Below are 25306 nucleotides of genomic sequence, written 5' to 3'. Positions count from 1 at the left end.
CTATGCTAGAAAGAGTGCAGAGGAAGTTCTGTAGGCACATTTACAAACGACTGTACGGATATTACCCATATATGTATCCATCTCTATTCGTAACAGGAATGGTTGGTCTTCAAACTCTAGAAACCAGACGGAAACTGCTGCATATTATGCATTACCGCCAACTGTTTCACCATAGAGTAGATGACGCATCCGTGCTTGAGAGAATGGGGCTGCAAGTGCCAAGAGCGAATGTGGTGGTTGGCATGCCGGGCGCGGCGGCGGCGGCGCCTGTTCGCGGCGGCCGGCGCACCGCTCGAGCCCGAGCTGCTCTTAACCGCATCATGTTGGAGACAGACGATATTGACATATTTGCTGATAGTGTTGGTGTATTTTACAGAAAACTCTTAAGGTTCATAGACTCTACACTCCTTAGGTGATTAATGTAATAACCATAGTTTAACTTTTAAGTGTGTTTGCTTTTATTTATGTCAATTTAACATGTACATAATTATATTACCACATAAGTGCTTTGGTGAAATACTGTTAACTTTTGTGTATTTTTAATAAATAAATAAAAAAATGTGAAAAAAGTCCCAGAATGGGGCCCCTTTCGCTATACTCTGACCGCCCCTGTATATACTGCTGTAATGTTTGACGTTATCACGTTAAACTACCGTCCGTAAACCGACTTTACAGACAACCAATTTTTTTTATACAATTTACATATTTGTAGAAATTTTCCAGTACAAATATGTAAATTGTTTATTTTGTGGTACGCACACTTGTTTTATGACAAATTTGTAACGTGACAATTGTAGAATTGTAATTGTAAGTTTTGTGGGATAGGCCACAGCGATGTGACATGACATTTTAGACGTTCTTTTCTCTAGGCTGATTTCTTCAGACTGAGCAAGTCAAGACGTAGTCCCGTGGTAGTGCGCTGGCTTCGTTCGCAGATGATCTCGGGTTCGATTCTGACAGCGATCTTTTTGCTTTTTGTTTTTTTTTATACATTAATTTTCTTTTTGTGTATTTTATTTGTAATATTGTCTTCGGTTACCGCGATAGTTACTCATGAAATAAAACTATGGAAACGGATTAAATCGCGTATAATGACCGTTGACCACGAACGCTGTAAAGAGTTCGAAACGTCGGGATGTATTTTAAATTCATTATACGCGATTTAATCCGTTTCCATATTTTATTTGTGTTTATTTATTGTTTTATTCATACAAATGTTAACTTAAGCCCTTTTACATTGTTTGCTGGGATAAGATGGGTCTTATGATGTAATGTTGTAAGTCTTGCGAATGAAATTTCGAAAAGTTGTAACAAAACAAAATATTTTTGGACGTTAAAAAAATAAATTAATTCAAGAAAAATATTAGTAGAAAAAAATAAAAAAGATCTCATCAGGATTTGAACCCGGAACCTCTTGCTCCGTAGGCGGGGTCACTACCGAGAAGGCTAAGGCCGGCAACAGACAGTCTTAAAAATTCATAATCTTAAAAAAAAATTGTATGCAAATTTGTATTCATCATTTATTAGGTTACAGATTGTATTACACTAAGTACACTAAAACATAATAAATATTAAACTAAAACTAACTTAAACTATAAATATATCAAAAAAACTTATACAATAAAAAAAAATACAACAACTCAATTATAAAAAAAACACCCCCTCCAGCTGTTCTGCCTGCGGCATGGTGCCAATTACACTGGCAGCGTTTCCTCGCTGTATTGCTAGGGCAATGCGTTGCGAGAAATACGCGCCAGCCCTCGGGTCCCTTGTGGCGTCCACCAGCCGAGTCGACAGAGCTCTTACAAAGGCCAGTTGCAAATTGACAGATCTGTTAGTGTCATTTTGCATACAATTTTTTTTAACATTATGAAAATTAAGACTCGTCTGTTGCCGGCCTAAGAGATTGTCAAACCCTTAGGCTCCCCACAGACAGTCTTAAAAATTCATAATCTTAAAAAAAACTTGTATGCAATCTGACAGTTCAAACTGACACTGACAAGACACTGACAGATCTGAACTGTCAGATTGCATACAAGTTTTTTTTAAGATTATGAATTTTTAAGACTGTCTGTGGGGAGCCTTAAGCAGCAGCGATTGCAGCGCCACCTATCTATGATTTTATATATGCACATCTGATACTTAAAGCTTTCGCTTCTTATATTTCTAATCTCCATAGTGTCACTGTCGTGTCGTCATCGTCATTCGTCAATCAATCGTGTAGCTTTGCTGTTGTCCTGATGTCCTGTTGTGATGTTAAATTTTGTTTAATGCCGCTTTTAATATCTCTGAGGAACTTCAGAGTTCTTGTGGAAAGTTTACAAAATATGTTGTAGTTTGAGGAAAGCAAAACCGTGACGCCATGGCGCACTTTGACTGTTGGAAGGTGTTGGTAAAAGAGTTCCCCTGGCTCTATGACACGACGAACCCAGATTTCTTTAATGAGGAGTTGAAGGCGCGCTGTTTCGAACAGCTTCTAGAGAAGTGCAAAAATGAAGGCGACCGAATAGACATGACAACATTGAAGCAGAGGGTGACTGGTCTTATTCTATTAGTCCCGGTATGGCAAATTTAGTTTATTTATTAGTAAATGGTTGATTAGTTGTAATTGGCCTGGTCCATATCCAGACAAAAAAAAATTGAAAATGAGGTGTAAAAAAAAGTTTCTAAATATACATACATACAATACATACATACATATAATCACGCCTGTATCCAATAAAGGGGTAGGCAGAGCACATGAACTACTAAGTTTAATTCAATGCCACTTAAGAAAGGGGTTGAAAGAAATCCAAATTGTGACATTGCAGGGACAGGTTGCCAGCCTCTCGCCTATGCCACCATTTAACCCATATATATCCCACAGTCGACTTCTATGACACCCAGGGGAAGAAAGAGGGTGGTCAAATTCTTAACCCGTCACCACACGGGAAATATACATACAATAACATTTACACATACACTTTAGATGTATTTTAGTTTAGATTGGGCGGGACACGTTTCACAAATACTGGACCAGCGCTGGACTAAAAATGTGACGTCATGGAAAGGGCCACTAGGAAAACGGGGCAGAGGTAAACCTAGATGGGAAGACGAAATAAAAAGTATAGCCAGTCAAAATTGGATGCAAATAACCTAAGATAGAGACGAGTGGAAAAATCTGGAGGAGGCCTTATTTTATTTTTATTTATTATATTTAACTTTTATTACCTTAATAAAAAACATCACATGTTTAATTAAAGAAGAAGTAAAGACTGTCAAAACAGGTTCTAAATGTTTTAGCCCAGAGTCGAGAAATGGCAGTCAATCTTGACTGAAAGAATTTTATTGTATTTTCTGGAGCTCAAATAACATTAATAACTTACTGGAATGTACATTCACATTTATTCTTTGTATTTTACAGCTACAAAATGATCTGTTACTGGAATTGACAACAAGTTTCCCTTGCCTCTGGAACCCTCAGGACTCCAACTACACTAACAATGCCGTGAGGTCTCTGTGCCTAGAGCAATTGTTACAGTTGTACAATAATCAGTCCTATATTAGGATTACCATGGCGGATCTGCAGCACCGAATAAAAGGTTTTGACCTGGCATTGCTGCTTCAAAGTGCTGATTGGGTTAGTATAAGTCTTGCTCATAGTGCAATTGAGTTTACAAATATGTGTCACCTTAACTTGTTACAAAAAGGTGAAAAAACTTTACATATATTTATGAACTCGATTGTACCACAACCTATATATTTTTATTGTGCCATTACTCCAAAGTCTCTCTCTTTCTTTCAGAATGATAAGCTGATAAGTTGTGCAAAGACATACCCTTGTCTATGGAATATTCAGGATCTGTATTACAATGAAGAAAGGGCAAAGGCTCGGAGCTGGAATCAATTGTTCAGTGAAATTCAAAAATTGGGAGTTCCATTAAATATTGAACAATTGAAAAAGAGAATACATTACCTAAAATTCCGTTTATTGAAGCTGGTCAATATGGTTAGTATAGTCTTAATTTATGTTTTATAATTTTACTAGTTAAGGAGTACTCATAAAAGAAATAGTCCCTATGACTATGACAGATGTTATTTTCACAGATTCCAATCGTGCAAAGTGAACTATGAATTAGAAGTACCAGCGTCGCCTGCTTGTCTAAAATGAAATAATAATAATAATAGAACCGCTCTTAGCCAGTCCATTCAATTTGCAGAACAATTGCAATAGTCTGCACCTGGCGGGGACCATCTTTGGGTGTTTCATGTTGTTTGCTACGGGATGGTATCCGCCACGTCTATCCCTTGCTTTTAGATTCAAATTTCTTAGGGCCAGTTGCATCAACCACATTTGACAGACACATCATCGTCACGCAGCAGATGTCTATGGAACTTCCCATTCTATTATTCTAAATTTTGCGATCACAGACAGTTTGATGCAACCGGCTCTTAGAGTAGGGCTTGAGTGAGCGCTCGGTCGGCGGGGCGGGAGTCGAACCTATGCGGTGTGGACTCAGGACATTTGTATGAGCTTCAATTGTTTGATATGCACGTCGCGCCTCCCCCCCGCCCCCCGGCCCGCTGCACGCTCAATATGAGCGTGCACTCATGCCTTACACTTACGGCTCAGCCACGACATTGGTCTAAGCGCGACAGCGGTGAGCGGCGGCCATACATTGGAGCGAGACACAGCGATGGGACTTTTCGCACGTATGGCTGCCGCTCACCGCTGTCGCGCTTAGACCAATGTCGTGGCTGGGCCATTAAGGGTCCATTCTGCTGTTGCCTTCGGCCCCAAAAAGAAGAAAAAAAGTCTAAAGAAGGTTAAGAAGACCTGGGACCCCATGGTAATATAAGAATATGTTATTATTTCAGGTTGGTCCCCAATCCAAACCGATTGCTAGTCCACTGTTTCTGGAACTGGCTCAAGAGTTCCCATGTCTGTGGGATTGTCAAAATATTGACTTCCAAAATAAATGCGTAAGAAGTATAAGCTATAAGCGGCTTTTAGAGAAGTACAATAGGAAGTTGTCAGTAGGAACTGTAACCATCGAGAATATAAAGGAGTCATTATTCAATATGATAAAACATATTGTATATGTTAAATTTCGTTGCAAAAATCTGGGTGAGGTTGGTAATGTTGGTATTATTATTATTTTTGGGCAAACAGCCAATTGCTTGTTTATTTATATTATATTTATTACGTAAATACGTTATTTTATTGAAAGGTAGCTTTTTCCCGCGGCTTCGCTCGCCTTAAATACGTATAATTGCTGAATGTTCCATAAAAACGTCCACCCCCCATTTTAGGGAAATGTGGGGTTAGAAAGAGACAAAAAGTAGCTTATGACACTCTCCATCCCTTCAACTATCTGCACTTAAATTCGTCGCTCCAGTGCGAAAGACGGACAAACAAACAGACACACACTTTAATTCCCGAATGTAGGAGCGAAGCTATAACGTCTTACAGAAAATTTTAATTTACGATGCTGTTACATGGGCAACATCGAGGACATATCCCAATAGGTAATATGGGGCTGTCCGTCTGCGCAACGGATATGTGATTTGTCACTTATAAATGTTAGCGCTCGCTCTCACTAAAACAGTACAAAACCAGTATTGGATCCGTGCGTACGTCTCTGCGAATTACGAAATAAATTATAGTTTGTTTTATTATTATTATAATGGCGTGCTGTTCTATTCAGTTTCGTAGAAAAAACAGCAAAACATCTGACTTTAAAACATAAGGAATAACTTTTCATCGGTAAGTTACGATTTAAAATTATAAACTACTTTATATTAAATTTTGTCCGGAGGTCAAGTTAAACTGGACAGCAAAAGTGAAAGGTGATGACGCAGGCTAGACGTATGTCGTTATCTCTTGCTTCCACGTAACTAAATTCACATCACACCATCTCTTTCCAGTCTGCACTAGTGTTGTACATGCTTAATTTATAGCATCAAGTGGTGTATCGATATTTAAGTAATGAGTAAGGAATATTATTGTGTGTACCTGCTACATAATGATCACACTCTATTTAAATAAACAAACGAGAAAGTTATCTTGCACTAATGTTTGCATTAATGGTTTATGTCGAATATTTGTATATTATCGATTATGTTAAGCTTGATTGATTATATTCATGTATTAGGTACCTAATTCTTAGGTGTAATTAGATATGTTTTGGGTATATTTAGGTGACACGATTTCGTAAAATCTCTATCTGATATATGTATTAATTTAAATATTACGTCAAGTAATTTGTAAAATAATAAATTGCTATTGAAATCGAAATAAAAAACACAACTTGAGAAAGTCGAAGATACATAATTAGGGATTGGAAAATTTCATGATTTTTACTTAAAATAATTATAATCTGATTATTATACCATTTTTACTTCCAAGAAATAGTTTTCCTTTTTGTATACCGTGTTTTATACTAATAATAATATATAGTAGCATGTAACACATTTTTGCTCCACCGTGTGTGCATGCGATGTTACGGACTTGGGGCTTGCACACACGGTGGTGCATAAAGCGCGTAAGGGGTTAAAATATCGTTATCGATAAACCTTACTTACGCACTACCTCATCCCTAGCACCTATTACTTGACCTTGTATCAGCCAATGGGAGCGCAGTGAGAGGGGATATGAGTAGCTGCGAGTTGGCGGAATCGTTCTCGAACAAATTAAATAACATTTCTGCTCTATTAGGGTATGTACTCGATGATGGGCAAACACAATTGCCAGCAATTCACAAACGTTTGTTAAATACGCACCAACCAACCAACTGAGCAGCAAACTCGGTAATGAATGATATGTGAATTGTTGCCCGTATAACAGCACCTTTAGTGCCGAGATATAGTATCGCGCAGGAATTCCCCTCTGGTGCGTTCCTTGCTCCACCTGAATGCGCTCCTCGCATCAGCCCCTCAGTGTGACTTATTTGCAAGCAGACAGGTTGTTGTGCGTGATGAGTGTCTGAGATTATGCGAGAGGATGGATGCAAGCCTACTACAGTCAAAATGTAATATGTAATTATTTGTTTTTAGATGTGTTTTGTTTTTGTTTGATGTAGTTAGAAGTGATTTAGTTTCGACTGTTAACATGTTTTGTAAATAAATAAAAAAGATTTGCTTGACCGTCTAAATTTCACATGTCACATCAGTCTCACGACTTAAAAATTAGTTGCAGGATGAGAAACTGATAAAGTTGGTTCAGATTTTCCCGTGTCTATGGGCTAGTCATCCAAAGTACAAGATTAAGCGCGACAGGGACCGGTACTTGCAGGAAGTGCTCGACAAGTATAACAGCGAATCGGAAAACCCGCTGACCATGGATCAACTCATGAAGAAACTTCAAGAGTTCAGTTTCGTTCAGCTTACTGATATGGTTGGTATTGCTTTTGGATTGTAATAGATACAGTACTAGAGATGGGCCAAATAGGTATGGACTTTGCCGAATACGAATATTTGGCCGAACATTCGGTTCAGCTCTTACTGAACCGAACATTCGGCCGAATATTCGGTTACGCCATATTTTTTAAGGGGATTCATGAAAACTACTAAATGATTGATATTGATAATCGTTGTTGATTTAGTGGATAACTAAAACTTACTTAAAACTACTCTGAATTCTTATCAACCCTTGAACTACGGTTTTTTACTTTTTTTAAAACAATTGTATTTATATTTTGACGCCTAGGTTTCTCTTTCTTTAGCAGCTCCTTAAAAAGCTACTAAAAAAAAGGAGCTTATTATCCACTGGAATACCTACGTAAGATCTTCATTAGTTATTTACTTTATTCGGTAAATATTCGGCAATGCAACCGAATAATTCGGCCGAATACGAACAATTAAAAACTTGCCGAATATTTACCGAATAAAATTCGCCCCATCTCTACTTAGTACAGTAACTTTGTCACCTGAATGTATGGGGCATGGGGCCGAATGCGTCAAATCCTGTAGTTCTGATTTTTTGCAGACTTGTTTATGACGTTGGCCTAATGAATAATGATAATCCAAGTTTGTAACCTCGAGCGCCGAACGCAACTTTGTAAAAAATCGAAAAAAACCCGCGAAAAAATCGTTTCTTTTTCAAATTTTGGCGATTATAACCCTAAAGAACTAGTTGCTGAGAAAACTTTCTTAGGAAGTTTTAAAAGTAGTCTAAATTTGCTACAATATGATACTAAAATTGTCTCTGTAGACCCAACAGTTTACAAGATAAAGCCTTTCAAAGTTTTACCATATTATTTTTCGAACACGTATACTTCGTAATATTGTCTTCGGTTACCGCGATAGTTACTCATGAAATAAAACTATGGAAACGAGGCCAATTCCTGAGGCCTGTGAAATGTCAAACTCCTCTACAAAGCGCGGGAGTGTACAGGCTAGACTGTGAGTGCGGGCTGTCATATGTGGGACAGACGAAACGAAGCATTTCCACACGGGTGAAGGAACACATAGCGGATGTCAAGCACCGTCGGCAAAGGTCTGCAGTCTCTGAACATGTCATGGATAAAGTCAATCATGCTATAAAGTTTGACAAGCCTCTGGTTCTCGCTAAGGAGAAGCGATATATACCCAGAATGTTGCGAGAGGCCATTGAGATCAAGAAATATCCAAACTTTAATAGAGAGGATGGCTTTACTTTACCACCGGCTTGGGATCCAGTAGTACATCTGATAATGGAACAAGCACGACGAAGGCTGTGAGGCATTTGTGTTGTATGGTGTTGGACTTCTGCAGTTTGTTTCTTTGTCAATTTTGTGTAGATTAATTGGTTAATTATTTTTTAACAGAGTAATGGTAAAATTTTTTGAATATTGTATAACTGGCTTTATTAATAGTGTGTAAACCTGCCTTAGAAATCTATATTATTTGTGGTCATGGTTCGTTAATATTTCTTGTAAGTGGGTAGCTTTTGCACATTTTAATTTTTCCTCAGTCACCCGTTGACCACGAACGCTGTAAAGAGTTCGAAACGTCGGGATGTATTTTAAATTCATTATACGCGATTTAATCCGTTTCCATAGTTTTTATTTCACGTATACTTCGTTTCTTTTAAGATTAGAATTATCTGTCAAACGGGTAAACAAAGAAGCAGTGGTCGTAGACCTTCCTTCTTCGATTTCGGCCGATACCACTGATTTCTTGGAACTTATGTACATAGTATTATAAGTTATAAGTTCCAAGAAATCAGTGGTATCGGCCGAAATCGAAGAAGGAAGGTCTACGACCACTGCTTCTTTGTTTACCCGTTTGACAGATAATTCTAATCGTAAAAGAAACGAAGTATAAATTTTTCCAATGTTTTAGACGTCACTTAAACAACGGACTTAGTTTCATCAATAACGTAAAAGTTTTCTCAATAACAAGTTCTTTAGGGTTATAATCGCCAAAATTTGAGAAAGAAACGATTTTTTTGCGGGTTTTTTCGATTTTTGACAAAGTTGCGTTTGGCGCTCGAGGTCACAAACTTGGATTATTCATTAGGCCAACGTCATAAACAAGTCTGCAAAAAGTTTGAAGTGCCCCTAATAATGTAACAACAGTCAAACTGGCACGCGTCGGTGCAAACTGCACTCAACTAAAGCGAAATGGTGTGTAATAGTATTTTATACAATCGTGATATAATACAAAGCTTTTCAGTCGAGTACCATGTTTAGGCCACGAAGCTTTGCTGAGTGGCCTAATAGTACGGTACGAAAGTGAAAAGCTTAATTATATCACTATTGTATACAATACTTTTTCTACGAGTCATCATCCTCATCATCAATGGACGGAAATATCATCATTCATGCAAGTTAAAATTAATGTTAATAGCGTCGTTCACCGTTGTATCAACATCGAATTACCTAGCAACCAATTGTTTGTAATAACCGTCTCTGATTGGCCGATAACGCGACAGATAAAAAAAAATGTGTTTCAGATGCCGACAAATTTGCCAGGTATCGCAAATTAGTATAGAAATTGTATGAAATTCTATTTTTAAAATGATTACAGTTAACTAAGAGTCAACTATAATGAGATTATTATAGTTGAGTCGGAACTGCCATAGAGTATGAAAAGTTAGCACTTATAGTTTTGTCTGTGGTGTCCTAATTGACAGATTACAGTCGACGAGTAGAAAAAATCTATTGTTCAGAAGCCATTATCACCATTGTGTACGAGTATACATATTATTCCAGATACCTGCCTCACCTACATCTACAAGGAGGAAAAGTAGACTGAGGGAATTGCTCGAACAGTTCCCGTGTCTGTGGAACCGTGAAGATTTGGCCTACGGAAACGCTAGTGTAAGAAAGCTCAGCTACCAGAAACTTCTAGATAAGTATAACGAAGAGTCACCAGAGCCCATAACCACGGATGCGCTCAAGAAGCATATTTTCAACTTGAAAAAGCGTGATGTGAAGTACCATAAGGTCCATAAGGTAAGTTTCATTTCATTTCAATTTCATTTATTCGTTGTAAAGTCATGTACAGTTAACGGCATAAAGATGTGATGAATACAATACTGTACCTTGTCGCTTTTAATCGTTGACAATTTGGTATGATATTTCAAACAGGACGTTAAATATGACAAGGTACATAAATTATCACTTATTTTAGCCGGTGACTTAGATATGAGGTCTGTAACAGTAGGCTTGTGCCGTTTCGTTCGTTAATCGGAGCGCTCCGATCTCGTTCAATCGCTCCCACGAACTTGTTCGCTCTTTTAGGTATTTCGCTCATTTAGCTCAGCCAGACCAGCGACCACTGCGGTCGGAAAGATCAGAACGAATGGGACCGAATAATGTCAAAATGATACGAATGGTCCACAGATAGTAACATTCCGGGCCCAAAGGTTGTAAGTAACCGAAGTTTAATATGAAAACTTGACGTTTTTAACGTGATAACGTCTAATAACTCGTTACTACGGGCAGCATGCACGAAAAAGATGACGTCATTGTCCCGTTTCGCAATATAGCTTAATCCCGCCCGGCAGAGATGGGCAAATCGTAATCGATTCCGGATTACACGATTACTTGATTTTACTTTGTAATCCACTACTGGGTGTCAGATTACTTGTAATGTAATCAAGTGAAACGGTAAATTACCATTACATATAAAGGAATCACTAATCATCTATACAATAATTACTATTACCAATAATTCGGAATCATAGTCGATTCAAAATAACTGAAATTATTGACTTGATTACTTTCAGATTACAAATATGTAGTACCTCAGATTGCTGACTGTCACTTTGACACAAAAGTCATCATGGGTGTCGTAAAATAGGTTTTAGGGGGTGCTGATTCCAAAATTAATGACCAATTTGGAATCTGACATTGCTGACTGTCACTTTGACACAAAAGTCGTCATGGGTGTCGTAAAATAGGTTTTAGGGGGTGCTGATTCCAAAATGAATGACCAATGTGGAATCTGACATTGCTGACTGTCACTTTGACACAAAAGTCGTCATGGGTGTCGTAAAATAGGTTTTAGGGAGTGCTGATTCCAAAATTAATTAACAATGTGGAATCTGACATTGCTGACTGTCACTTTGACACAAAAGTCGTCATGGGTGTCGTAAAATAGGTTTTAGGGAGTGCTGATTCCAAAATTAATGACCAATGTTCTATCTGACATTGCTGACTGTCACTCTGACACAAAAGTCGTCATGGGTGTCGTAAAATAGGTTTTAGGGGGTGCTGATTCCAAAATTAATGACCAATGTTCTATCTGACATTGCTGACTGTCACTCTGACACAAAAGTCGTCATGGGTGTCGTAAAATAGGTTTTAGGGGGTGCTGATTCCAAAATGAATGACCAATGTGGAATCTGACATTGCTGACTGTCACTTTGACACAAAAGTCATCATGGGTGTCGTAAAATAGGTTTTAGGGGGTGCTGATTCCAAAATGAATGACCAATGTGGAATCTGACATTGCTGACTGTCACTTTGACACAAAAGTCGGTATGATTGTAGCGTGTGGCCTGAGTAAAGCACCACAGCTGCGACAGATGGCGCGCCCGTGTTTATTATTTGTGCGAGTGTTTGTAATTTAAAAACATGAAAGATTGCATTAAAATAAGCATCTTTTATAGAATGAAGTTGTTTGAAAAACCTACTTATTTAGGAGTTAGAGCAGTACGAAGTTGCGAATTTTCCCATAGTATTTACTAAGGCGCCAGAGACTTAATCAATTTACGATGATTTTTTTTACCAATATAACCTATGTTAATATTGATAAATCATATAGAACACGTTTAAATAAGGATGTTTTGTTATATAAACTTTTTCTTCTCCATTAATATTTACTGAGATATTAGGGTTCTAAGATTAGTAAATGGCACTAGCACTTTAATAAAATTAACGCGTGTCTCGCAAACGGTCTAGGATACAAAATGACGACTTTTATATAGGTATAGGTTAGGTTCGTTAGGTATCTTCAAACTGCCGAAGGCTCCTATTCTGTGCAGTTTCTGTAATAAGCGGGGCTCCGTCGATATCGCTTTCTGTCTCTGGCGCCTTAGTAATGCTACGGGAAAATTTTGCAACTTTGCACCACTCTAACTCCTAAATTAGTAGGTTTGAAAAACACTTTAATTTATAAAAGATGCTTATTTTAATGCATTCTTTCTAATAAGAACAAAACACTATGCTAGAAAGAGTGCAGAGGAAGTTCTGTAGGCACATTTACAAACGACTGTACGGATATTACCCATATATGTATCCATCTCTATTCGTAACAGGAATGGTTGGTCTTCAAACTCTAGAAACCAGACGGAAACTGCTGCATATTATGCATTACCGCCAACTGTTTCACCATAGAGTAGATGACGCATCCGTGCTTGAGAGAATGGGGCTGCAAGTGCCAAGAGCGAATGTGGTGGTTGGCATGCCGGGCGCGGTGCCGGCGCGGCGGCGGCGGCGCCTGTTCGCGGCGGCCGGCGCACCGCTCGAGCCCGAGCTGCTCTTAACCGCATCATGTTGGAGACAGACGATATTGACATATTTGCTGATAGTGTTGGTGTGTTTTACAGAAAACTCTTAAGGTTCATAGACTCTACACTCCTTAGGTGATTAATGTAATAACCATAGTTTAACTTTTAAGTGTGTTTGCTTTTATTTATGTCAATTTAACATGTACATAATTATATTACCACATAAGTGCTTTGGTGAAATACTGTTAACTTTTGTGTATTTTTAATAAATAAATAAATAAATAAAAAAACGTGAAAAAAGTCCCAGAATCGGGCCCCTTTTGCTATACTCTGACCGCCCCTGTCTATACTACTGTAATGTTTGACGTTATCACGTTAAACTACCGTCCGTAAACCGACTTTACAGACAACCAATTTTTTTTTGTTGTTAAGTAGCTCCTGCTCTCGGTCGGCGCAGTCACACACTCGTTCTCGATCCTAACCGCTCGCGCTCGCCAATCCTATACTGAACTAAATGAGCAAAGACTGATTCTCCGAGCACGGAAAGATTCAGTTAATTTCGGTCATTGATGGGATTTTATTCCTAACAGTTCATAGTTCGTGAACGACACAAGCCTATGTAACAGGCTCAGAGCATATAATCACACCTCGGACACTAGTGATCAAATATATGAAAGAAGCACCAAACACAGTCTACGCTCGTGTAGGTGAACGCGTACCATGCTTGTGTGAGCGAAATATGACAGGTCAACTGGTCGCGTTTTTGACTGGCGGTAACTGTGAGGTAACCGAGAGTCCGGGGTCCGCTTCGACAACTAATTCCATGCTTTGGCGTAAGCGACTGCCATCTGACCTTCCAACCCGAAGGGTAATTAGACCTTATCGGAATTAATCCGGTTTCCCCACGATATTTTCCTTCAGTTCCGAAAAACCCATTGGCACGAGCCGGGGTTCGAACCCGCGACCTCCGGATCGAAAGTCGCACGCTCTTGCCGCTAGGCCACCAGCGCTTCGCCACAGTATAATAAAAGAGTACTATCGTACAGTATGGCCACTCCCGCTCCCCTCTGAAAGTGCCGCCCACCCCCTCTCGGTTACCTCACAGTTACCGCCTGTCAAAAACGCGAACAGTCGACCTGTCATATTTCACTCATACAGGCATAGTACGCGTTCACCTACACGAGCTTAGACTGTGTGCTAGGAGCGCGCCTCTTTCATATATTTGAACGCCAGTGTCCGAGGTGTGGCTTCGCTCCGTAGGGTTTATACTAATAAATCTTTAAATATGAGGTAATATCAAAAGTATACCATGTATCTATTATTTCAGATTTGTCCCTCACCCCAAAAAACAGGAAAGGGATTAAGGGGAAATAGATTCATGGAATTGCTCAAGGAGTTCCCATGTCTGTGGAATCGTCTAGATTTGGCGTACGGAAACGAGAGTGTAAAAAGGCTCAGCTACCTGAAACTCCTACAGAAGTATAACGAAGAGTCACCAGTGCCCATAACCATGGATGCGCTCAGGAAACAGCTTTCCAACATGAGAAGACGCTTGAAGTATGCTGGTGAGGTTGGTTACAGGCTACTTCTACTACTACTTGCAAAATGACGTGTAAATAATGTTATATTTTTATCAATAAATATACTACTACTACTACTACTTCCGTAACAGTCCAGAGGCGGGCAAAGTACAGTCAACCAATTGGAAGCCTAGGCCACTCTACAACAATGTACCGTGTAGATACTAGCGCAACTAGGCGATGCCTTTCGGAAACACATACATATATACAATCACGCCTGTATCCCTTGAAGGGGTAGGCAGAGCACATGAAACTATTAAAGCTTCAGTGCCACTCTTGGCAAATAAGGGGTTGAAAGAAAACGAAAGTGTGGCATTGCAGTGACAGGTTGCCAGCCTCTCGCCTACGCCACAATTTAACGCATATCCCATAGTCGCCTTCTACGACACCCACGGGAAGAAGGGGGTGGTGAAATTCTTAACCCGTCACCACACAGGCAACACATCCACACAAAACTGTAGCCGTTACTGGGTGCTTCCGGTATCTCGCAATCAAGTGCTGGAATTATATCCCTCCATAGTAGAGGATCCGTACTAAGCTCGATCTTCACCGACGTATTTTCATCTGGTTAACGATGAAAATAATATTTTATAAAATAAAACAAGTTTCTGAACATGTCTTAATATGGCAACCTCTATAAAAAATGGGTCTAGAAATGAACTACCACCATTAAGATGCCTTAAAACTGAGAATTCATTCAAATTACACTTAAAAAAAACTGTGTGGTGACGGGACTGACGGGTTAAGAATTTCACCTCCCCCTTTCTTCCCGTGGGTGTCGTAAAAGGCGACTATGGGATATGGGTTAAATTGTGGCGTAGGCGAGAGGCTGGCAACCTGTCACTGCAATGTCACAGTTTCGTTTCCTTTCGACCCCTTATTTGCCAAGAGTGGCACTGAAACTTTAGTAGTTTCATGTGCTCTGCCTACCCCTTTATGGGATACAGGCGTGATGTGTGTTTATGTGTTCATTTCAAAAAGCACCTACTGGACAAGCAAAATTGAGGAATTCTATACGGGCATTTTGTGGCAGATTACCGGATCTAGCTATGACACACTCTTTTTTTTTTTATCTTTTTATTATATTTGGTTAATGGCGCTTTGATGAATTTATAAATTATTTTTTTAGGATGGTCTCCCACTTATCCCACTACATCTAAGAGGAAAGGCTTACAGATTGAGGAAACTGTTCGAAGAGTTCCCATGCCTGTGGGACAGTTCCAACATGGCCTACGATAATGCAACAGTAAGGAAGCAGAGCTACAAGAAACTCTTAGAGAAGTATAATGAAGAGTCATCAGTGCCCATAAACATGGCCGAGCTCAAGAGGCTGCTTCGCAACATGAAAAAGAGTATGGAGTACCGTAAGGTAAGTTTCATTTCAATTTCATTTATCGTATACTTTTAAACGAGCAATTCTTGTATATTTATTTATTTATATATACCGACGATCTCGGAAACCGCTCTAACGATTTCGCTGAAATTTGTTATGTGGGGGTTTTCGGGGGTGAAAAATCGATCTAACTAATTCTTAGGTCCCGGAAAACGCGAATTTTCTAGTTTTCGTGCGTTAGTCTTCGCGCGCCATCTCGTGTGCAGTAGTTGTATTGTTAAGACAGAATTCTTTCGGTCGATGTAAGTACTATTTATTATAAAGACTAGATGGCGACACAGGTCAAGGCCTCGTATACGAAACAACAAACATTAAGTAACTTTTGATTCGCGGGCGAGGTGTTATAATTTTTTTAAGTCATTTTATATTAATGAAAAGAATACTTAACTCGAATAGAAAAATACACTATTTGAGCTTTTGTGGCGAAACGCTCGCCATCTCGTGTGGAGTAGTTGTGTTGTTAAGACTGAGAATTCTTTCGCTCGATGTAGGTACTATTTAACTAACTTGATGGCGACACAGGTCAAGGATACGAAACAAAACCGAGCGAAGCTCGGTCGCCCAGATATTTTATTGTAAAGTCACATTACATACATTAAAATGCGGGTATAATCATTGATCAGAGGAATAAGTAAGGGAAGAGTTGTAATGTAGCACCATACCATACATCAGTAAATGCAGGTTATTTGTATAGGCATAGTTAAGTGACATCTAGCGACAATCACGCGTCAAATAGCGTGAATTTCATATTTTTGAATACTTCTTTTTATTGTTTGGTTTGAAAGAACTCGATATTAAAATAAAAGATACACGTATTTTTTTATTTTTCCAAAAAACTGCTATTATAATGCGAAAATCCCTTTTTATTACTACTTCGAGCAAAAAGAGCGTAAGTTACAAACGTCAAGAATCAAGCTAGGAAAGGAACAAATTATGGGACGCATCCGCGGACGCGCGTCCACTGCCGCGATCTCGATAATTAATATACACTGAATTGTGCAAACTATCGGACGTAAGCCGCCATTTGGCGCGCTGGATGTTTTACTGGTGCATACTAATTTTCAGTCGAGGTCATTAGCTTAAAATTTAAGCTAATGACCCGTGACGTCATTTAGTTCATTTAAGTCTTAAATGAATTAAATGACGTCACATGTGTTGTTTCAGACACCTCAGAAAACGACAAAATCGTTCCTAAAAAAAGTTTTTAGCTTAAACAGTCCGAGATGTCTGACTGTCAAGTGTCACTGTCAAGTGTCAAGTTGTCAACAAATATTGAATAAAATTTGTGCTTAATCGCTTGTGTTTATTTCCGTTGCGTTTTCATTTAGTGTACCTATATACAATGATAAAGTATTGTTTCATAAAAAGTTGCAAAAACAACACTTGTGTAACGCCGGACAAGCGGTTTTTTACCGTACCGAGCAAAACTAAATCAGAGTGGTGTGCAGCTGCCGGCTTGGACCGAGTACCGACGAGGGGGTTGTTTATCTGCGAAGATCACTTGGATGTGAGTGCTTTCCTTATACATTTTAGTACAGAATTGCCAATAGTTATTATATATTTAATACTTTAAAGACGGATCAGGGTGAATGCACGTAAAAGTAACGTGAGTTACAACTTCGTCGAGTGTTTATTTGAACGACAGCTACAAATGAAAGGATCTATGCATATATCGGAAAAGTAACACTTATTTAGAGATAGATTATCACTTGAACTTGTGTCGTGAATAAATGGAACATGCTATAAAATCGTGACTTATGTTACTCTTGCCAACTATCACTCAAGTATTCACTCTTGAAGAGCAACTGAGCCGTTATTCATGTTGACTAGGCGTGGGTGACCTGATTTAAATGTATTTTAATATGTCTGAACCTGACGGGTAGATGTAGATGTAGTGTAGGGAGGATGCCTGTCCGGATACAAGCGGGCTGTTGATCGCTGTCATCGCTGATCCGTTCATTTAGCCCAGTTCCCTGGAGTTGGAGCTGCAGGTTACTGTCCCGGCTGCCCTCCCACACTTCTCTCCTCAAATCATCTTGTTTTTATGACGACCTGATGGGATTTTCATATTTATTGTATGATGTTATTATAAAATATTAAATTGTTTTATTACAGTTGGAAGAAGACTTGGAAAACTTTTCATATTGGAAAACAATGAAAGGAAGAGCAGTTCTAAAGCCTCGATTGCCAGTTTTCCGCCAACTTTTTCAGGAGGTGACTAATATTACGGAACCTAATACTTCAACAGTAATGGAGTGTATCTATTTAAAGTTAATATAAGGTACAGCGGGGCAAATCTCAACTGGGGGACATATGTAACAGGTCCATTTTTTCCATGTTTTACAATATTTGCGTTATTAAATAGAGTGTCCACCGGTTATATATGGTAAGCGTGTTCAGTGTTTAACTGCCTACTACTCTGAGTATATAAATAGGTACCTCTACAAATATTCACTACTAAGCTAACTTAAAAATACTCATTATTTACAACTATGCTTGAATTAACTTAACAATGCATGGTCTGTGATATACCAATTCACACACATTCAAGCATTCCAACCACTCCACTAGTATACAATACAATACAAATACTCTTTATTGTACACCTCAATACAGGAAACAACATAGCAAGTATAGAGAGAGAGAGAGAGAGGTAAATTAGAGGCAGTCTTATCGCTGATGAGCTATCTGTTACAGACAACTTAGGTAGCGGAGATTAATAAACTTATACCTACTACTACTGCTAGTTTACCGAGTAGTCTAAATTTATTTTGAAAATAAAAATATAATTTTAATTTCAGGTTGAAGAAGATTGGTACATAGGTAAATCTGGCAAAGTACACCTGGAAAAGACTGCAAATTTGTTAGTAACCCAAACTTATGATGATAATGTAAGTATCCTCCAGCGGCTCCAGCAGTATAGCAGGCAGGCAGGTATATGTGTAGTGGTTACTACATTGGTTAGTTCCTCTCTTTGATTTTACTGACACCTGATACTGACTACTGATATGTTCATGAAATAAAACTATGGAAACGGATTAAATCGCGAAAAAGAAATTTTTTTTCCTCAGTCACCCGTTGACCACGAACGCTGTAAAGAGTTCGAAACGTCGGGATGTATTTTAAATTCATTATACGCGATTTAATCCGTTTCCATAGTTTTATTTCATGAGTAACTATCGCGGTAACCGAAGACAATATTACTGATATGTTGTTGTTGAATGTCCTAAGGCACCCCATAGGTGCATAGGGCCTCCACAAGATCCTTCCACGCCTTTCTATCTTGAGCCACCGCCTTGGCCTCGTTCCAGCTCAGTCCATATTCCTTCTCAACGCTCTGCCTCCAGGTGTGTACGGGGCGTTTGCGGGCTCGCTTTCCTCCTTGAGGCCGCAGGCCGCCACTCAAACGCGATACTGGCGCTGTTGGAAGCTCCTGACTACTAGGGCTGCCATCTCGAATTTCGCCAAATCCGGACCAAGATTTAAAAAACCCGGACATTTGGCGTAAATCCCATTTTTTCCCCGGACGAGTCCGAAAAAAATATTTAAGTATTAACATGAAAAGTGTCCGGGTTTTCCCCGGACACTTCTTGACACCCCGCCCGGACGGCCCCCGGACGGCCTCCAAACTAGGACAAATCCGGGGAAACCCGGACGGATGGCAGCTCTACTGACTACTGATATAATGTTAATTTATATTTGATGACCAGTCTGGCCTAGTTGGTAGTGACCATGTCTGCTAAGCCACGGTTGAATCCCGGTGAGTGCATTTATTTGTGTGATGAGCACAGATATTTGTTCCCTAGTCATGAATGTTTTCCATGAGTACTTGTATACATATATTGTTTATCATTGTCTCAGTACTCACAACACACGCCTTCTTGAGATTATTGGGGGACTCAGTCAATCTGTGTAAGAATGTCCTATAGTATTTATTTATCACTTTCTGTTACCTTATGCCTGCTAGCCTGTGTGGTGACGGGTTAAGAATTTCACCACCCCCTTTCCCGTGGGTGTCGTAGAAGGCGACTGTGGGATATGGGTTAGTGGCGTAGGCGAGAGGCTGGCAACCTGTCACTGCAATGTCACAGTTTCGTTTTCTTTCAACCCCTTATTTGCCAGGAGTGGCACTGAAGCTTTGGTAGTCTCATGTGTTCTGCCTACCCCTTTATGGGATACAGGCGTGATTGTATGTATGTATGTTACCTTATGGTTGTCTGGAAAAAATCGCTCTTTAGTGATAAGACCGCCTGTTGTTTATGTTTATTGTCTGTGTTACTTCTTTATTTTGTCATCATCATCATATCAGCCGAAAGACGTCCACTGCTGGACATAGGCCTCCCCAAATGTGCAATAAAGAGTCTTCTTCTTCCGCAGTCCCACATTGCTGAGGATCGCAATCATATATTATTAAATTAAATTATCATTTTCTTCTTAGTACATCACCTTTTTGTTTTGTGTCTGCACCATTTGTATTGAATCTCTGTTTGGCCCTATGATGGTTGACTGGTGGAGAAGGCGTTTTAGCATTTAGTTTTTTTCATTTTTAACCCCCTGACGCAAAAACGACGGGGTGTTATAAGTTTGACGTGTCTGTCTGGATGTCTGTTTGTGTGTCTGTCTGTGGCATCGTAGCTCCCGAACGATATAGTTTTTTTGTCTGAAAGCTGATAGTCGGGAATGTTCTAAGCCATTATTCTTGAAAATCAGTCCACTATGTCGCGGTCGAGGGTTTTTTCAAAATTTTAATTTTGTGGTAAGGTTATTGTATATATTTTGTGCAATAAATTTTAAATACATATATGCAGCGTGTCCACAGCGTCCGGTCATGCGCCATGTGTATTGCGCATCGCATGCCGCTACCAGCCACCCTCTTCGCAGCATCTGACCATCTCATGGCCCTACCATGAGGTCCCCGAGCACGGCTATCCAATAAACAATGATCAGCTTCTCTAAAAGTAAAATTCATAATCCTACGGACTAAATTGACAAATGACTGACAGGTAAAATGATACCAGGAACAGCAAAATTAAAATAGTGAAGGGTATATGTCGATAACAATATATCGACAAGTTGTAAAGTACATACAACAGACAAGTTTAAATCAAGAATAAGTATATGAGTTTCAAATAAGAGGTACACATTTTGGTTTGTTCTATGTATCTTCGAGGTAGTGGATGGATACCATGCTTTTTTACCCACTAGTTTTAAAACATAAAAACCGCGCCTGTAGGTAAAAAATAAAATACCATGTCCGACGATAATAAATTATCTGTCACGCTATGGCAAGTATATCATAAATATCTATATAATTTTCGAATAATATTATTGCTGCTTCGAAATAAAAACAATATCTCTAATTAGCGGTCTACAGACCTTTTGATCTGTCGAAATCACAGAAAAAGTTGGTATATTAATTAGCCGATCAAATTGCCAATTTCATTGTCCCGTCTGGGTGCACCTTAAATCTATGATGTAATAATAATTTTAATATCGATAAGAACGACACTGGCCAAACTGTGGCAACATTCGTTCACACTTACTTTACTTGTCAATTTGGTCTAGGCTTGTGCCGTTTCGTTCGTTGATCGGAGCGCTCCGATCTCGTTCAATCGCTCCCACGAACTAGTTCGCTCTTATAGGTCTTTTGCTCATTTAGTTCAGCCAGACCAGCGACCACTGCGGTCGGAAAGATCAGAAGTATCAGAACGAATGGGACCGAATAGTGTCAAAATGATACGAATAGTCCACAGATAGTAACATTCCGGGCCGAAAGGTTGTAAGTAACCGAAGTTTAATATGAAAACTTGACTTTTTTTGTTGCTCTGCTAAGTAGCTCTCGCTCTCGGTCGGCGCAGTCACACATTCGTTCTCGATCCCAACCGCTCGCGCTCGCCGATCCTATACTGAACTAAATGAGCAAAGACCGATTCTCAGACCACGGTAAGATTCAGTTCATTTCGGTCATTGATAGGATTTTATTCCTAACAGTTCATAGTTCGTGAACGACACAAGCCTAATTTGGTCCGTAGGATTATGGATTTTACTTTTAGTTCATGCTTATGGAGTGCATAATGTGTCCGAAGAAGCTGAGCGCGCGTCTTTTGCATATTGTGGAGGGTGCGAAAAGATTTGCCTTCGTATTGTTACGGAAACGTACGAACGTGTCATGCTATTTCAGTCAGTCTCAGACTCTCAGTACAAGATGTAATGTCATTGATAAAACTAGCATGACAAATACGAACGTTTCCGGAAAAATACGAAGGAAACCCTTTTTTCACTATATCTGTATTTGTATTGTTATAAAAAAAATGATTATGATATTAAAATTTGTTTACAAATTAACTTATTTCGATGAATCTTATTTCTCTACATATCCTTCCCTCGACGCCCTGAAAAGAGCGACCTTTCCGTGATCGTTATAGCGTATTCTATTAAAAAAAAATCCATATTTAAAAAACGTTACCTGTCCAATTGTCAATATTTATTTTGACCGCCAGTTTAACGAATAACATTGACTAATTATAGTAATTATATGGAATTATATCCAAAGAAACTAATAAAGAAAACAGTATTTGGCGAAATTAGCTTAAAGCAATATCTAATACTTGGCCATTTTTTTCACTTTCAATTCTAATAGGCGAATAAAAGTGTTCCAAAGTTTTTTCTCATTCCGTTACCATTTTTTCATACGTTTTGTATGGCGGTAACGGAATGAAATGTTTGAAAAGTGTATGGAAACCTTGGGACTTATTTTTTTCTCCTATCAGGATCGAAAGACCTCGCGATTTTGAGTATAAATAGCGTAAAAAATACCCACGTTACGTTACCAAAAAAGTGGGGAGGACAACTTTTTTTTGTTTTAACGGATAAGTAGGAGGCAAACGAGCAGACAGGTCGCCTGATGGTAAGCGATCACTGCCACCCATGTACACCCGAAACACCAGAGGTGTTGGAGGTGCTCTGCCGGCCTTTAAGATGGGTGTGATGGGTGTTCGAAAAAAATGGCCTATTTATTATTTATTTTGACCTCAGAAATGCGTAGTAAAAATGTTCATGTTGTACCTTGTAAATTATGTAAATATTAAGATAGGCTCTTGGTTTTAAAGGTACGGGCGAAGAGGAAAGCCGATGAAGCGGTGACAGGACAAACGAGCTCAAGCCCTACACTGCAGCATGATGTAACACCAGAAAACAGCTCAGGTATTTAAATATTAGCAAATGGTACACCAATCTACCACATCTTCATAAGAATTTTGTAGTACCTACAGTCAACAACAGCTGCGAATACAAAGTGCCAAAATATGTATATACACCTTAATGTACAGGCAATAAAGTTCTGTACACTTTTTGACAATTGGTATTCACACCCAAACAATTATATACAAACACATAGAAAATACCCAAGACAGGAACTAATATCTCATCAAACAATAACAACAGCAAATAACTCATCACACAAATAAATGCACCTACCAGTTAAAAGTCGCCGAACAAATGTTGATCAGTATAAGGAGAATAGCCTAGAGTTCAATTCTTCGCCTTTGTTACAGGCCCCACTCTGTATATAAATTATACATTGAAATAGATATCATACACGAAAGAAAAAGCTAAGCCGCGTAAGCTGAAGACCCGGATTCGTTTGCCGGCTCGGCCACCAGTGGGCCTTGTCGTTTTTTCTTTCGTGTATGAATACCATGGTTGCAATAAAAAAAATATATTTCAATTCATAAGGTAAATCTATGTTATTTTACAAACTTATCACAAAAAATGTCTTTCTAGATGTTGAGCCGTTGGCTGGAACGTATGCCGCGAACCTCGTCGTCCTGCAGGGCATCCCGACTGTCTTCAGCTGGTGCTGCTTCTGCAGACAGGTTCGGGATGACTGCCACGAGCTCACCCACGACAAACCCTACGCATCAACCGATAGAATCACACTCAAAGTCAATGATATCAGTGTAGACGTAGATCTCACGAAGGGTACACCACGAACTGTTTGCCAAAGTTGTGACGCAAAATTGCAAGAGATGTATGAATTTGTAAAACTTGTCAAAGAAGCTCAAGAGAAGTTTACTAATGTAAGTAATTTTGATGATTTAAGTGGAAGCCCTGTAAACCTAAATGAGATTCCATCTTATATGTCCACAAGCGACGGGGAGGATGTTTTATATGACCCTCTGTCGATCTCTGAAACGGAATTCACGAATACAAAGGTTAGTGCTAGTAAAAGAAAGAATAATAAAGAAGCTGCTGTCCCTAGGAAGAAATTTAGTGTTTCCATCGACTTCAGTTCCATGTCATTGTCATCATTTGATGATGACAGTTATGGGAGCAATGACATAGGCTCGAATTGTAATCAGACATTTACTTCAGTAGATTCGTCTAAAGCATCTACCCGGGAAATTAATAAAGAAGTAAATATTACAAATTCTAGACATATAGCTGAAATAGATACGTTTAATACAGCAAATGCACAAGTAACAAATAATCAACAAAATACCAATACTTCATTTAGTGACACTCTAAACATTGCCAATGTAGATATACCCGTTTCCGTAATTAATAAAGAATCTGGAAGAGAAGTTATTTCTACATTCAGATTTTCAGGTTGTACATTACAAATTGCATCTGAAGATGTTGAAACACTTATTGTAAAAGAAGAATATAATGAATTACCTAATAATATAGTCGATGAAGATGTTCACCGTCATACAATAACTGAAATGCAGCTAGCGGAATCACAAAATCAACCTACAATTGAAATTACGAATACAGTTACAAATAAGGATTCACCAAAAGAAAATACAGATGAGATAAATGTTTCTAGCAAAGTAGTTAGTGAAAATGCTGAATCAGTTGTTATAAAAGAAGAATGTATAATTTTAAGTGACGATGAAGACAATAATGATATCGAATCCACTACGAACATAAAATTAGAACCAACTGAAAATACTTCAGTATTATATAATCTACTAGGAACTTCACATCTTCTCGACACGAACCCTTAAACGTTACAAACGGCCTTCAAATTAGTTCAAGTGTTGAACTACTTGCAACTCAAACAAACAGTGAGCCAGCGTGTGTGATTCCTAAATGTGATCTGCACCGGTAGCATGGTCGTCCAATAAACGATAAAACATCAGGCCGTCCATATCGCACTTACAGGTCTTACAGGTAGTGCGAAAGGGACAGCCTGATGTTATATCATTTTATAGTGCGACCATGATTGCCTGTCTGGTAGCGTTAATTGAATCGGTAGTGAGTCGTATGATACACAAGAGAGTCCTATACACCTTGTTTTTATTGAATTCCGTTAACTTTAAGGAAAGGTTCTTTACATAAAATACAATTAATTTATTTTAGAAACTAGCGTCTTGACTCTTACGGTTATCGAGTTATTAAAAAAATAAAGAT

At 38.9% G+C, this 25306-nt stretch overlaps 1 protein-coding gene across 2 annotated transcripts; it reads left to right on the top strand.

Annotated features, from left to right (window-relative positions):
* Positions 1-2216: 2216 nt before the first annotated feature.
* On the top strand, positions 2217-25306 carry LOC125233582. 2 transcript variants are annotated; one of them, XM_048139639.1, is made up of 10 exons: positions 2217-2533; positions 3404-3619; positions 3785-3988; positions 4858-5112; positions 7172-7375; positions 10176-10418; positions 14247-14489; positions 15629-15868; positions 23002-23095; positions 23675-25306. In XM_048139639.1, exons 1-10 carry the CDS (start codon positions 2363-2365, stop codon positions 24898-24900), a joined length of 3096 nt encoding a protein of 1031 aa, XP_047995596.1. In that variant the 5' UTR covers positions 2217-2362; the 3' UTR covers positions 24901-25306. The 2 variants fall into 2 exon arrangements, with proteins under 2 accessions (XP_047995596.1, XP_047995595.1); XM_048139638.1 differs by having other exon boundaries at positions 2217-2560.

The sequence above is a fragment of the Leguminivora glycinivorella genome, chromosome 14 (assembly GCF_023078275.1).
Source record: "Leguminivora glycinivorella isolate SPB_JAAS2020 chromosome 14, LegGlyc_1.1, whole genome shotgun sequence".
NCBI classification, from domain to species: Eukaryota; Metazoa; Arthropoda; class Insecta; order Lepidoptera; family Tortricidae; genus Leguminivora; species Leguminivora glycinivorella.
This window is presented reverse-complemented; position numbering and strand designations above follow the sequence as displayed.

Excerpts from the sequence above, each read along its gene's own strand:
- LOC125233582 (XM_048139638.1), top strand. The coding sequence starts at position 2,363 with ATGGCGCACTTTGACTGTTGGAAGGTGTTGGTAAAAGAGTTCCCCTGG. Across the intron at positions 3,620-3,784 it reads TGCTTCAAAGTGCTGATTGG|AATGATAAGCTGATAAGTTG; the intron begins GTTAGTATAAGT and ends TCTTTCTTTCAG. Across the intron at positions 3,989-4,857 it reads TATTGAAGCTGGTCAATATG|GTTGGTCCCCAATCCAAACC; the intron begins GTTAGTATAGTC and ends TTATTATTTCAG.